Source organism: Polypterus senegalus, chromosome 5 (assembly GCF_016835505.1).
Source record: "Polypterus senegalus isolate Bchr_013 chromosome 5, ASM1683550v1, whole genome shotgun sequence".
NCBI lineage: Eukaryota > Metazoa > Chordata > Cladistia > Polypteriformes > Polypteridae > Polypterus > Polypterus senegalus.
This window is the reverse complement of record NC_053158.1, coordinates 42678617-42690778: the sequence shown is the minus strand read 5'-3', so window position 1 is coordinate 42690778 and position 12162 is coordinate 42678617. Positions and strand designations below refer to the sequence as shown.

At 35.2% G+C, this 12162-nt stretch overlaps 1 protein-coding gene across 2 annotated transcripts in view; it reads left to right on the top strand.

Moving 5' to 3' along the window:
* Positions 1 to 950: 950 nt before the first annotated feature.
* The window catches only part of nsmaf (neutral sphingomyelinase (N-SMase) activation associated factor), a 70184-nt gene continuing 58972 nt past the window's right edge, over positions 951 to 12162 (top strand). The window contains exons 1-7 of one of the 2 annotated variants that reach the window (XM_039754557.1): positions 951 to 1269; positions 4963 to 5043; positions 5555 to 5633; positions 7422 to 7489; positions 7571 to 7607; positions 8693 to 8743; positions 9334 to 9405. In XM_039754557.1, coding sequence (XP_039610491.1) covers positions 1232 to 1269; positions 4963 to 5043; positions 5555 to 5633; positions 7422 to 7489; positions 7571 to 7607; positions 8693 to 8743; positions 9334 to 9405 — 426 coding nt within the window. In that variant the 5' untranslated portion in view covers positions 951 to 1231. The remainder of the gene's footprint in view (positions 1270 to 4962; positions 5044 to 5554; positions 5634 to 7421; positions 7490 to 7570; positions 7608 to 8692; positions 8744 to 9333; positions 9406 to 12162) is intronic. The other variant, XM_039754556.1, reaches the window with a different exon arrangement.

Here is a 12162-nt window from a genome sequence, read left to right as displayed (position 1 = left end):
CATGTTAATACAATTACGTAAAACCAACTGGTAAAAGCTTGGCATTTTTGTGTTGGGAGTGTAACTTCATTAACATAAGGTGACCAGAATTTTTTGGGCCAATCCAGGGACATGGTGGGGCTACTCCCATGTTCCATGATTGAAGTTCTCTCACCACTACCGATGAAAAACTTTGAGTTGCACAAGCTGCAGATCACAACAGAAGCATGCGGGGTCGGACGCAAATACGAAAATTCACGTTGAAGCCTATCATTGAACTGACACTTCCTTTTAGCACTCATGTTGAATCACAGGGATCACTGCGCCAAAATGTAGAAACAACAGCTGGAAGAAAAGAGCCGCCACGCTTCTCTCGCATCCAGAAGCAAGCCACGCGTAGACACAGCCACAGGCAGAGGCAGAGCACGGCGTGCCTCTCTTAGAATCTACAGATCACGAGTAGGGACTCTAAACACTACAGAGTACAAAGCGAAAGCTTATCACGTGATTTTTTGCCAAAAATGCAGGATGCGGTAAAGCATAATCGCCGTCAAAACACCGCGCATGCGCGCCGAGTTCAAATTATCGTGGTGATGAGATACATTCAAAAAAGTGAACCAGCTGAAACGGGGACATGTTTATGAGTGGGGACAGTTGTCCGAAAACGGGGACGGATGGTCACCTTAATTAACAGCATATCACTAATGCATTTACAAGATAACATGACTATGATATACCAGTATACATTTAACTCCTTAACAGCCCAATATTACAAATAAACATTTGTCACTGCAGTAGCTAAGTCACTTTTGAATTGCTTTCTACGACATACTACGCATTACATTTAGTTGATAATGAATGGATTTAAAATTGTATATCCGTTTTTTTTTACTATTATTGAAAATATGGATTACGCAGATGTGACTTATGCCGTCTCAAGTATATTTCCCGTTGTAGCTCACCAGCACATAATGTGCACTAAAGCTGAAAACTCATTTGTGAATAAATGACGTTATCTTACTTCAAATGCTTTTTTTCCGACTTGTTTTTAATATGCACTTCTTTCCCATCTTCTGGCTCAGAACTGCGCATTCTCAGGCTGGCTAACGGGAAAGCCTCGCGCATAACTTGGCTGCTTGCACTTTTAACTTTTCTATCATAAACACTTCAGCCAGTAGCCGGCTCTCATTAAGCGGTTCATTTCCTTATTTACTTTGTGAACTCCGTTTACAGATGCCCGTGGTTGCGTCCAATGGCTTTTGTAAAGAAGAAGCTGGGAACCAAGGAAAGGTTTGGACACGTTTTATATTGGGTTATTTAGGTTTGTATTTAACTTTTGCAAATTTCCCTTTGCATCGCCCTGTGGGAAGGCAAGATCAAGGGTTTGACAGTCGAGCTCGGCGGCCGCGTGACCGCTCTACTTCCGGATGGAGTGCTGTGAGTTCGAGCTGAAAAATACTCGGCCCTCCTGGACTGTCGGGCAACAGCAGGCCAGCGGGGGTATTTGCGCGACAGAAGGATGTGCTGTAGGTTAATGTCATCATCAAAAAGAAGTATTCGTATTTCAGCCGAGACGTCTGTTTGTACAAGCTCAGCCACGATAAGCTCTTTGCTGAATAACGTTTGCGTTTATTGGACAGCAGTCACCTGCTGTACCGGCAAGAAACACTCGAATTCAACAATTTCCTGACAGCTGTTATATTGAAAATCTTAGTATGATACAATATATTGCTAAACATGAGGCGTTTTGTAGTTAAATTTTTATATCGTATTTTCGGTATGAGCGCAATTATAGAGATCTCCCATGAATAATTTAGATATTTCAGACAAATAGTACATTGGACTTATGCGGATAACCCAGATGTTAACCACGCATAAGCTTGTCCAGCGGCATGTGAAATCTGAGTACATATGACCTGCAAATTCCGATTATCCTCTAATTCTTTACAAATCCAATTCACTGTGCTTTTTAACTATTACATATAATACGAATGTTATTTTATAACTAAAAATGAATCTTATGTGAAAGTCCTAGTTTGGCTTCAGACTTCCCCTTGACTTTCACTTCATTTTTGTTTGTTTTCCTAAATCTGAACAAAGCCTAATAGATGTAAGGTTTGAATGCATGTTATTTTTTAAATCAAGCAACAGTGACAAATTACAGGTTCCTTTTTAAAATCAAACGTTTGCGATAATGATAAATTGGGACCTCCTTTTGGAGTTTTCCATAAAATACTATCCAATGCAGTCATAAAAGTATTTGTCCCCACTTTAAACATATGCCGCATAATTGCAAGATTTTTGGAATCTTATGCAAACTATCTTCAGTGCTTTTTATGGTGAAATTATCAATTTAAATTTTTTTGCCTTTTTTAGAACTGTTCCACAGTTCATGATTAGTTTTCATTTATGTGGTGTTGGGTGTGCATAGACAGAAAACTAATCTTATGTACTGAAATTAAGGCATAATAAATACACCTGACCCTTTTTAAAAAATACCTTTGTGCTCTTTGAAGGTTAGAAGTGGACAGTATACATCTGACTGTACAGTTCATAATAGATTATTTTTATGTCATTGTTCTTTATATTAGAAATAAACTGCTTGATTATCCTTAATTTTGAATATGTATGTGTAGTAGAGGTACTAGTAATCGTAGTAGTATTGTGACTTGTACAGTGTACAATAAAAGTCACACATCACCAAGCTCTGGCACCATGATTAAGTGATTAACTATAATGTATGCTACCCTGCTTAATCCATACCAGGGTTGTGGGGTTTGCTGGAGCCTATCCCGGCTTACACAGGGCTCAAGGCAGGAGCAAACCCAATTCACCTAATATGTATGTCTTTGGACGATGGGAGGAAACCCATGCAAACACAGGCAGAACATGCAAATTCCGTGCCGGGTGGAATCCTGGTCTCCTTACTGTGAGACAGCAGTACTGCCACTGGCCACCCATTTACATACTGGGTTTGTTAAATATTTCATATGAATGTAAGTAGCATCTACATTTACCATACTGTAGAGATGAGTTAATTTTCTGTATCTTTGTTTTTAAGTTTTTTGCCAACTTTTTTATTTGTTTAATGTTACTTTAGCCAGTGGTTTTCATGTTTAGTCATGGGGCCCACTGAAGCTGCAGGTTTTCTTCCCCAACTGTTTTAAAATCAGTGAGTCATTTTTACCTGTATATACTGTACATTATCTCATTGTGTAGTTCGCCTACACTTGTAAAAAAAATATATAATTGTGTTTTGCTATGGATTTGAATGCTTAACTCTGTGTTGTGATTTTATTTTTGAATAGTTTTGTTTTATGTAACAGTTGCTCTGTTAATGTATCCAAATACGGTACTGAAAATTGTTACTGTGCCTTTCAGAATACGGAAAGTGAGCTGGGCGCAGCTAATTAAACACCCATCCATCCATCCATTATCCAACCCGCTATATCCTAACTACAGGGTCATGGGGATCTGCTGGAGCCAATCCCAGGCAACACAGGGCACAAGGAAGGAAACAAACCCCTGGAAGGGCGCCGGCCCACTGCAGCTAATTAAGCATAACATTACAAATATTCTTTTTTTTTTTTTTTTTAATTTTTATTTATTAATTTTATTACAATCAATACATAGCAATCAAGTTTTTACAAAAAAAGAATTATGCTAAGAACAGATCGATCCCCACCCTTGAGAGAGAGAGCAAGCCAAACGGTGTAAAATTTAAGGCTTGTAAAAATACCTAAATTAATAAATTCTCTGTGCTTTATAAACTTATTTTAAAATATTACTGATTACATCCTGCCATGTTTTGAAAAAAGTCTGTACAGATCCTCTAACTGAGTATTTGATTTTTTCCAATTTTAAATAATATAACACATCAGTTTCCCACTGACTTAAAAGAGGAGAGTTTGGGTTCTTCCAGTTTATCAGAATAAGTCTGCGTGCCAACAGTGTAGTGAATGCAATCACAATTTGTTTGTCCTTCTCCACTTTAAGACCCTCTGGAAGAACCCCAAACAAACATTACAAATATTCATTCATTCATTACAAATATTCAGTCATCTTAATATAATTCTAGTCGAAATATGAGGCACAAGGTTAGAGTCAACCCCACACATGGCATAATTCCATTGAGGTCCAAACACATGCACAGATTCATACAGGGAAGATTTACAATCCTCACTTAACCTGCTATGCATATCTTTTAAGATGTGGGAAGGAAACCAGAGTATCCAGAGGAAAATCAATGTGGACAGAGAGAGAATGTGCAAAGTCTACACAGGTAGTGAATGGGCTTAGAATTTAAACCTGGGACACTATTTTATATGAAAGTAAATGGCAAATCCCCATTCCTTTTTGTCCCACATATTTAGAAGCTGTCTGCCATGAACACTTACATTGTTATATTACATTTATGTCTTTACCATGGCATCCCATCCAGGACTGGTTCTTGTCTTATACTCCATGTTTCCTGGACAAGTGCTTGAACAGTTTGCCTTTAGCCATATAATTGACTAAGTAAATTATGAAAGAATGTTTGAATTAAATTTGTTAAAGCATTTATGTAAAGCAACCTGAAAGGCAATAATGGACAGTTTACATATCTCTCCAATTTGAGCATAGGCAGGTTTTAATGACTTGCCTGGTTCAAACACTAATCTGCTCTGGGTTGTCCTGCAAAACACTTCAGCCCCTGTGGTAAACATTTGTGCCTTCCAGTGATATTCTTGCTAATAGTGCTAAAGCAGACAGATAAATGGATGACAATACAGTGGGTCTATGTGGAGAAAATTATTTCTAAAGCACATTTTGTAAACACTTAGACTATATCTGCATGATACTTAATCACCTAGTAGTAGGAAAGGTTCCCTTTGGAAAAGGGACACAATATAATGTTGAATCATTTTAAAATATTCTTAATATTTTGTTGTATATTTTTGGTCTTCTGATTTTATTAAAAAGTGTTGTTTTCATTTTTTTTAGATTTTCTCTATTGCTTCTTGACCTTGAAGAATTTTACTTTGAGCAGCATACAGCTTACCAAGTCAACAAAAGTGATAAAAGGTGTTTTGAACATGATATTCAAACTTTAGTTTAAGTCCTTGGCAAGAGGCTCCCGTTTGCTGTTTTATACAACTATGAGTTTAAATAATTAAATAACATTTGAATAAGAAGAAAATTGAATATAAAGATTTTTCAGAGTTTAAAATATTTATAAAAAGCAAAAATAGTCAAAAGTACAATTAACTGATTTTTTGTGCATTAAGTAATATAGTGAAAGGTTCAGTTTTTTCACAAAACTAAGTATTCAATATCTGCAGATAATACCAACGGTATTTTAATGTTACTTTTTTCAAATGTTGCATAATTCATGTTGGGTAATTAATATTCCATTTACTAGCTAGATTTTCAGTTTGTCACCTATTAATAATAAGTTAAACTCTGTTAATAGATTGTTATAATAGATTATTAGCAATATTTAATAGTAGCTTTAACTTCACCAATTTAAAATGATTAAAAAATAAATCTTTTTTTTTTTAACTAGACCTTAATGATAGGCATATTTTTGTTTCAGAAAAATAAGAGGATCTTTGAAAATTTGCTCTAAATCTGTCATTTTTGACCCTGAGTCATTAACAGAGGCAATTTTAAAGGTATGTGATATTATTTAAAATATTGTTTTCTGTATGCATGTCTGAGTCCAATCTGAAAAGTAAAAATTACTTTTATTTATTTCATGCTCAGGGGTCACTGGGTTGTATGTAAGAGAGTGCTTCACTTGTGCAATAGATCATAGTTGAAATAATTATGCAAATTATACTGCTTTAACGGTGCTGCAGTCCTCTCCGTCTTAAAGTATTAGAGCATATTTTCATCATGAGAAGACAACTGGTAGTTCAAAAAGGGTGTGGTTTTAGGACCCATGCCCATACTCATTTAGAATGATCACCTCCTACTAGAGAAGATACAGAAAATGTAGATAATCTTGTATTTGGTCAGTATTCCCTCTAGTGTATAACCCATAAAGCTCAAGTAAACTGGAATGGAAATAACACATAGTATTTTTAGTTAAAAAGTGATCATTGCAGATCACTGCTTCTAGAGTGATACTTTCCTCTTCTACCTTTCACAAATTGCTGGCTTTAAGTACAAAGTAGGAGTGACTAATTAATGTAGTTATGCTAGCTTGGATGCTAGTAGGTTCATTGGTATTTTGAAAGTTGCTTTCAGATTGATGGAACTTCCTGTGTATTAGCATTAGTGAACGACAAAGACACAAGCCTCCTAAGCACAGTTCATAATGCATCAATTGTCAAATGTTTTTGTCATAGGAAATTGTGCTGTGGTAGCCTACAATAGCATAATGGGTATGTACATTATGTGGATCAGCCATTGACGTTCTACCCTCTTTTGGGCAAACAGCAAAAAATGTCACAAGAAAATTGCATAAAGAAACATGCTTCTACTGTCCTAATTGCAGCATTTAGTTGTGCGTTAGTGACTGTTTCAAAACATATATGAAGGACGTGTACTAAATCTTTATCATTACAGCAGTGGATACTCTACCTTTCCTACTGAATTTATGTTGATGTTTTGGCATTTATAGGTTTCTGTTACACATAACACTTTTTCTTGTTGAAAAAATGTAGTGTTTTTGGCTATTTTTTACGGGTAAACATAATACTAAGGAGTGGGCACTGAGAAGTCTTTTATGAACATTTGCTGAATATTTTGACATTATATACTTTATACAAGGTTCCTTCCAATCAAGAACAACTGCTATACAAAAATTTTCACATACAAAAAAAAATACCCTTTTCTTTTGTAAAGAAGCTGTATTTTTATGGTTACAAAGTTGGAGTCTGGGATAATTTTTAAACATGCAGCTTCAGTGCCAAAACCCAGTCATATTCACAGTCATTCTAAGTATACCTCACTGCTGCCTCATTCTGATGCTACATTAACTGCATGTCCTCATGGCTGCATACTGAAAGGGGTGGAGCTAAATCCACAGGCTGTACTTCTGTGTTGCAATGGTTCACTCAGCTTTTCTTGTTTGTTGCTCACAAGTCTCCTTGTGTTATCCTCAGCATCTTAGCTCCAAAAATGACTGTGAAATAGTTGGAAAAGAAAGATTGAAAAGACCATTCCTTTTAATGTTTTAATGTGAAACTTAAAGTGATAAAGCCAAGGTAGTCAGCTTTATTAAACAGTATTTAATTAAAAGGGGATTTGTTTTAATGACTAATGTTATCATTAAATTAATTATATCAATTTTCATGTATTTCCATGTTATTTGAACAAAGATGGTCTGATTGGAATTGAAATTGTAATTTTTCATTTAAATTAATGTTAAATAGGCATTAGTAAGGTGTGAAGCCACCCATCAAATCTGCTTGAATGTTTCCAGTTATGTTTGATATTGTATGTATTTTTTAAAGATACCACTAAGAGACTGCATTAGGATTGAAGAAAAAGAGCACTATAGTGGCCTTAATCCTTTTGAAGGGTAAGTTTGATTTAAATATTTAGCATATTGTTGTGTTTATGTATTTGATTCTGATGTATATGTTGTTTGTTTGTGTTGTAGAGACATATCAGATGGATTCTCTATTTTATGTAACCAGGTAAGATATTTAATTACTTGATTTGTGCTGTATGGACACAGCCTTCTGAGTATCACGGCATCAAACTAGTGTGTTCTCCATGGTTCATTCCTGCCCTGTACCTGATGTAGCTGAGAGAGCTTCAGTTTTCTATGGCTCCACATTGAAAATCAGTTTGAGAACATAGAAGAATAGGTTTATTTTCTGTATATCAAATTATCATTTGTTTTGTGTTCAATTAAAACAGCAATTTTTATACTCAGTCCTGGGGCTCCATGTGGTTGCCAGATTTTGTTTCAATCAACATCTATTTTACACCCAGGGGGCATTTTTCAGCAGTCTCCACCTGTGGTGGGATACCCCTAAATAAAGCCTTATTATTCAAAAACTAAAGGCATGACAGTAGATAACTTCTCAAATGTGATCGAATATGTGTTTGTGTCAAATTCCTTTACTTGGAAAATACTACTAAACTAGGAACAAAAAAATAGGCGCTCACCGTAATATTCTCAAAAGTTTGTTGCCTGACACAGTATATCTCATGTATAAGTAATGCCAGGGCAGTTTTTTCTCCTCTGAGGCGATCCCAAATGTGTCAACTGTACCTGTCTAAAGTTTCATGTTGGTAACACAAACAAAGCTTTTAGTACCCAAGTACCCCCCTACCCCACCTACACATTTAAATTAAACTATTTACATTGTTTGCTCCTGCTTTAAATAATGCATTTTTTCAGTATGTACACTGCCAGCTGTGTCTCATTATATCCATATATGGGCATCTGTGTATCTTTGGAGATGTCACAGTCGCTGCCATCAAATGGTATAAAGTTGGCGAGTATGTGACCTACAGTATTGAGTCAGCGCTAATGACCTGGAAATGTAGAATAAGAAAAGAGGAAGTGACCCTCTAATTAAAGAGGTAAAATAGCTCACTGATTGTGAAAATGGTTGGAACAAAAACATGCAGCCCCATGGGGTCCTGAGAACCTCTGATTTAAGAAACTGTACTGTACATCTCTTTTAAATATGTATTTTGAATGCATTTTTCAGAACAATTTTCAATCAAATATTTCCAGTTTAACCATTTGTTTTTAATCTTAATTTAGGTTTTTTTCATCAAAGAACACAATATTGTGGCTCCTTTTAAAATCCAAAGAGTGAGTTTGTGTGATTTTTTTTTTTTTTTGCTTTAAAATAATAAAATTGAGGATATCAGTATAACTATGTACTGTAGGTATTTGTTTAAATATGTTGGGTAGGGAGTATTTCACATTATTGATAATGAAAAAAAATAAAATGTAATAATTCATTATAAACAGTAGAATGTTCACGTCTTAATCATAATGAATGTGAAAAATATAAAGAAGGTTATAAGTAAACATGTGGTTATATATGTAATATGTTTATAGAGTTGGTGCATGATGGTTTGGTAATTAGTACTGTTGTTTTATAGTTTTAGTGGCCTTGATATGAATTCTAGCCTTGGGCACTGCCTTTGTAGAGTTTGCAGATTATCTATGGTTTTATTCCCACATCCTAAATGTATGTAAGTTATGTTAATTATCAACTTTATATTTGTCCTTTATGAATAACTGTGAGTGTGTTAGTATGCCAGGCAATAATGTCCTTTGTAGGGTTGGTTCCCATCTTGCATCCAGCGATGCTAAGACCTTAGAACTGGATAAGTAGGTTTATAATGAATTATGGATATTTTGTATTAATATTTTATTTTTATGATATAATTTAGGGAAAACATGAGTTTTTGTTTCAACTAGAGGCTTCCAGAAAAACAGAGGATGTTGTTCAGATATTATTACAGGTAAAGTAATGTACTGTACTGCACATTTAAAGAGTACATATTGTTTTGATGGATTACTGTTATACAGTATATTTCTTTATAAAGAATGGTTTAATTGGGTTTTGGCCATCTCAGTGCCCTGACTGGAGTTCAGTTTTTAATCAGTTGTCTGAACTGGAGAGAGCAGTGCACAATTGCAAACCTAGGTCTATCAGGAGTTTTAAATTGTTCTGCTTGAAGCAGTTGGTTCAAGATGCCCTTATATCACGCTTTATAGAAAGAGACTTGGCTGTCATCCTGGACAGGGTGCCTGTCTGTTCTCAGGATGCAGACATGTTCAACATGTATAATTATCCAAGCAAAAAGTACTAAAGCAGACATATATATTAATAGAATGAAACTGCACAAATCATTAAAGAGCAAAAACAACAACAACATTTATTTTTTAGCACATTTTCATGTAAATGATTTAGCTCAAAGTGCTTTACAGGATGAAGAAAGAGAAAAAAGACAAAACAAGCCAAATCAAAATTCAGCACAGCATGAAATATATAAAATATTCCCTGTTGCTTTGAGAGATGGTGGGGGACAGAGAGACGGAAACAATATAGGACAAAAGATCTTTTTGGTAAGATGATTCATAATGGTATTTGCCAGTCTGAGCTTTATTTCATAATAAATATTTAATAATGTTCCTATTGCTGGGCACCCGGCCACTCATTCGCTCTGTCTGCTGTCACTTGAAATGAGAATGTTACGTAGTAAGATTATCTTTGTTTCCTTAGATGGCTAACAAGAGCAATCCTTAAGATCTTAGGACAGTGAGGACAGGTGGTTCTGTTTGGGAATCTCTTTTAAAGTAAGCCTTGTCTTTGAATCTCCTCTTCTAGACACCCAGGCTTCTCAGATCAGTGCAGCTGGGAGTAGAGGACTTGAGTAATGAGTTTAGATGCAATGGTCACGCCAGTTTAGCTGCTTTTGTAGGATTATGGCTTCAATGCTGGATGTCTTTGTGAGACAGCAGTCCTCCCAGTTTATACAAAGAATCTTTGGAAGCAGCACTGATGAAAAATCTGTGGAGTTTTATAAGAGTTGTAGGTTACCAAAGTCTTTACCATACAAGAGAGTAGTGACTTAGAAGGTTTTATAGATGATTTCCTTCTTGAGGTCATGGTTCTTAAATATCCATTAGGATATTTTCGGAAAGAGATGCTGTCACAACTGATGCAGGATTTTACTTCCCTTCTCAGTAGCTGCCTTTTGGGGTGGTTGGCAGTCAGGCTGCAGAAACTGTTCTATAACATCCAGAGTAGAACAGAGATGATGCTTGCCAGTTATATTCCTATGATGAGGAACTGTCCTAGTCTCTTGAAGGTATCAGCAAAGGGATTCATTGCAATATGTGGCTCCTTTTGTGAAGTGGGCAATGCCAAGTCATCGGCATACTAAAGGTTGATGGTTGTCATTGTATTAACATGTTTTTGCTTTATGAACATTGTATTTAATTGTGATGCCACATGTAGTATCGTTAAAGCAGAGATACAGAAAATGTAGAAGTGAATGTTTTAAAGTGTCTGCACAGTGAAATAACCCAGTTTGAGCCCTGTTCTGATTCAGTGGCCTCCGAATGGTGATAAAAGTGTTAGGACATCCAAGTCTAGACAGAGTCTTTCAAAGCTGTACGCCTTGATTTCCTTCAAATGTTTCATGACTGTAGGGTTCAATAGATTATCCATAGAGATGTTTTCTGAATGCATTGAAACACCTAAACTACAGTATGTCATCTGTCACTTAGGATTTGCAATTCATCAGTTGTTTGAAGTTGTTATTTCAGTGCTTTAAAACAACAGTATTATCTTTGTAAAGGATATATTCCTTGCACCAGAAAGAAGTGGGACTACTTCAGATCATTCCTTTTAGAATCTCTGTCATTTGGAAGGAGGTGATCAGAATAATTTTGTGTCTCCTTAGCTTTCTTCTTCCAAATTTATTTGTATTTCCAATATTCTTTGAATGTGCTTCAGTTTTCAGATGCTGTTGTTTCTCACATATCTAGCATCTTGATTTAGCACAAGGAAGACAAATAGTACTTGAGTAACTGAGTAAGTTTGTGGAGCATTTTTCTAACTAAACATGAAAAAAGGAAATATCTTTCATAAATTAGTTGTGAATATAAAAATACACAAACAGCCATCAAATCCACAGCTCAAACACATGACATTATTCCAACATTGTCTATAGATTAGTATTAGAAAATGTTTAATTAGTGTGTACATGTATCAGAATGTGTTCATCACCTAGAAGGCATCTTCTGTGGTATCTTTAACACATTCTTGCCTGATGATACAGTGCCTATCTACTTTTAAGATATTACATTTTTAAGAGAAAAGAGCATTTTAATTTTCATTGAGCATTTGTTTTTTGTATTTTCGGATAGGAAGAAGAATAACTTAACTGATTCATATAAAGTTTTGTAAACAACTTGCACTTGTTACACTTGAGAGCTTATTAGCCTTTTGGTGAATTCTATTTATATTTGCACTTTTAAAGTTGAATTTTTTTTAAAGCCAGTACCAACAACATCCAAACCACTGTTTAGAATTTTAGTAAAACTGTCAAAAGGATGTGGATGAAAGTTCAATCCAAAGCTTGAGTTTTGAGCTTTCAAAGTAACATTTTTTTTCAAACACAGTAGTAACAGCAATTAAAAATGATAAAAAAACATTGACTACATTTTATGTCTTTATGAAATTATTTGGATGTCTCTTTTTTCATGGT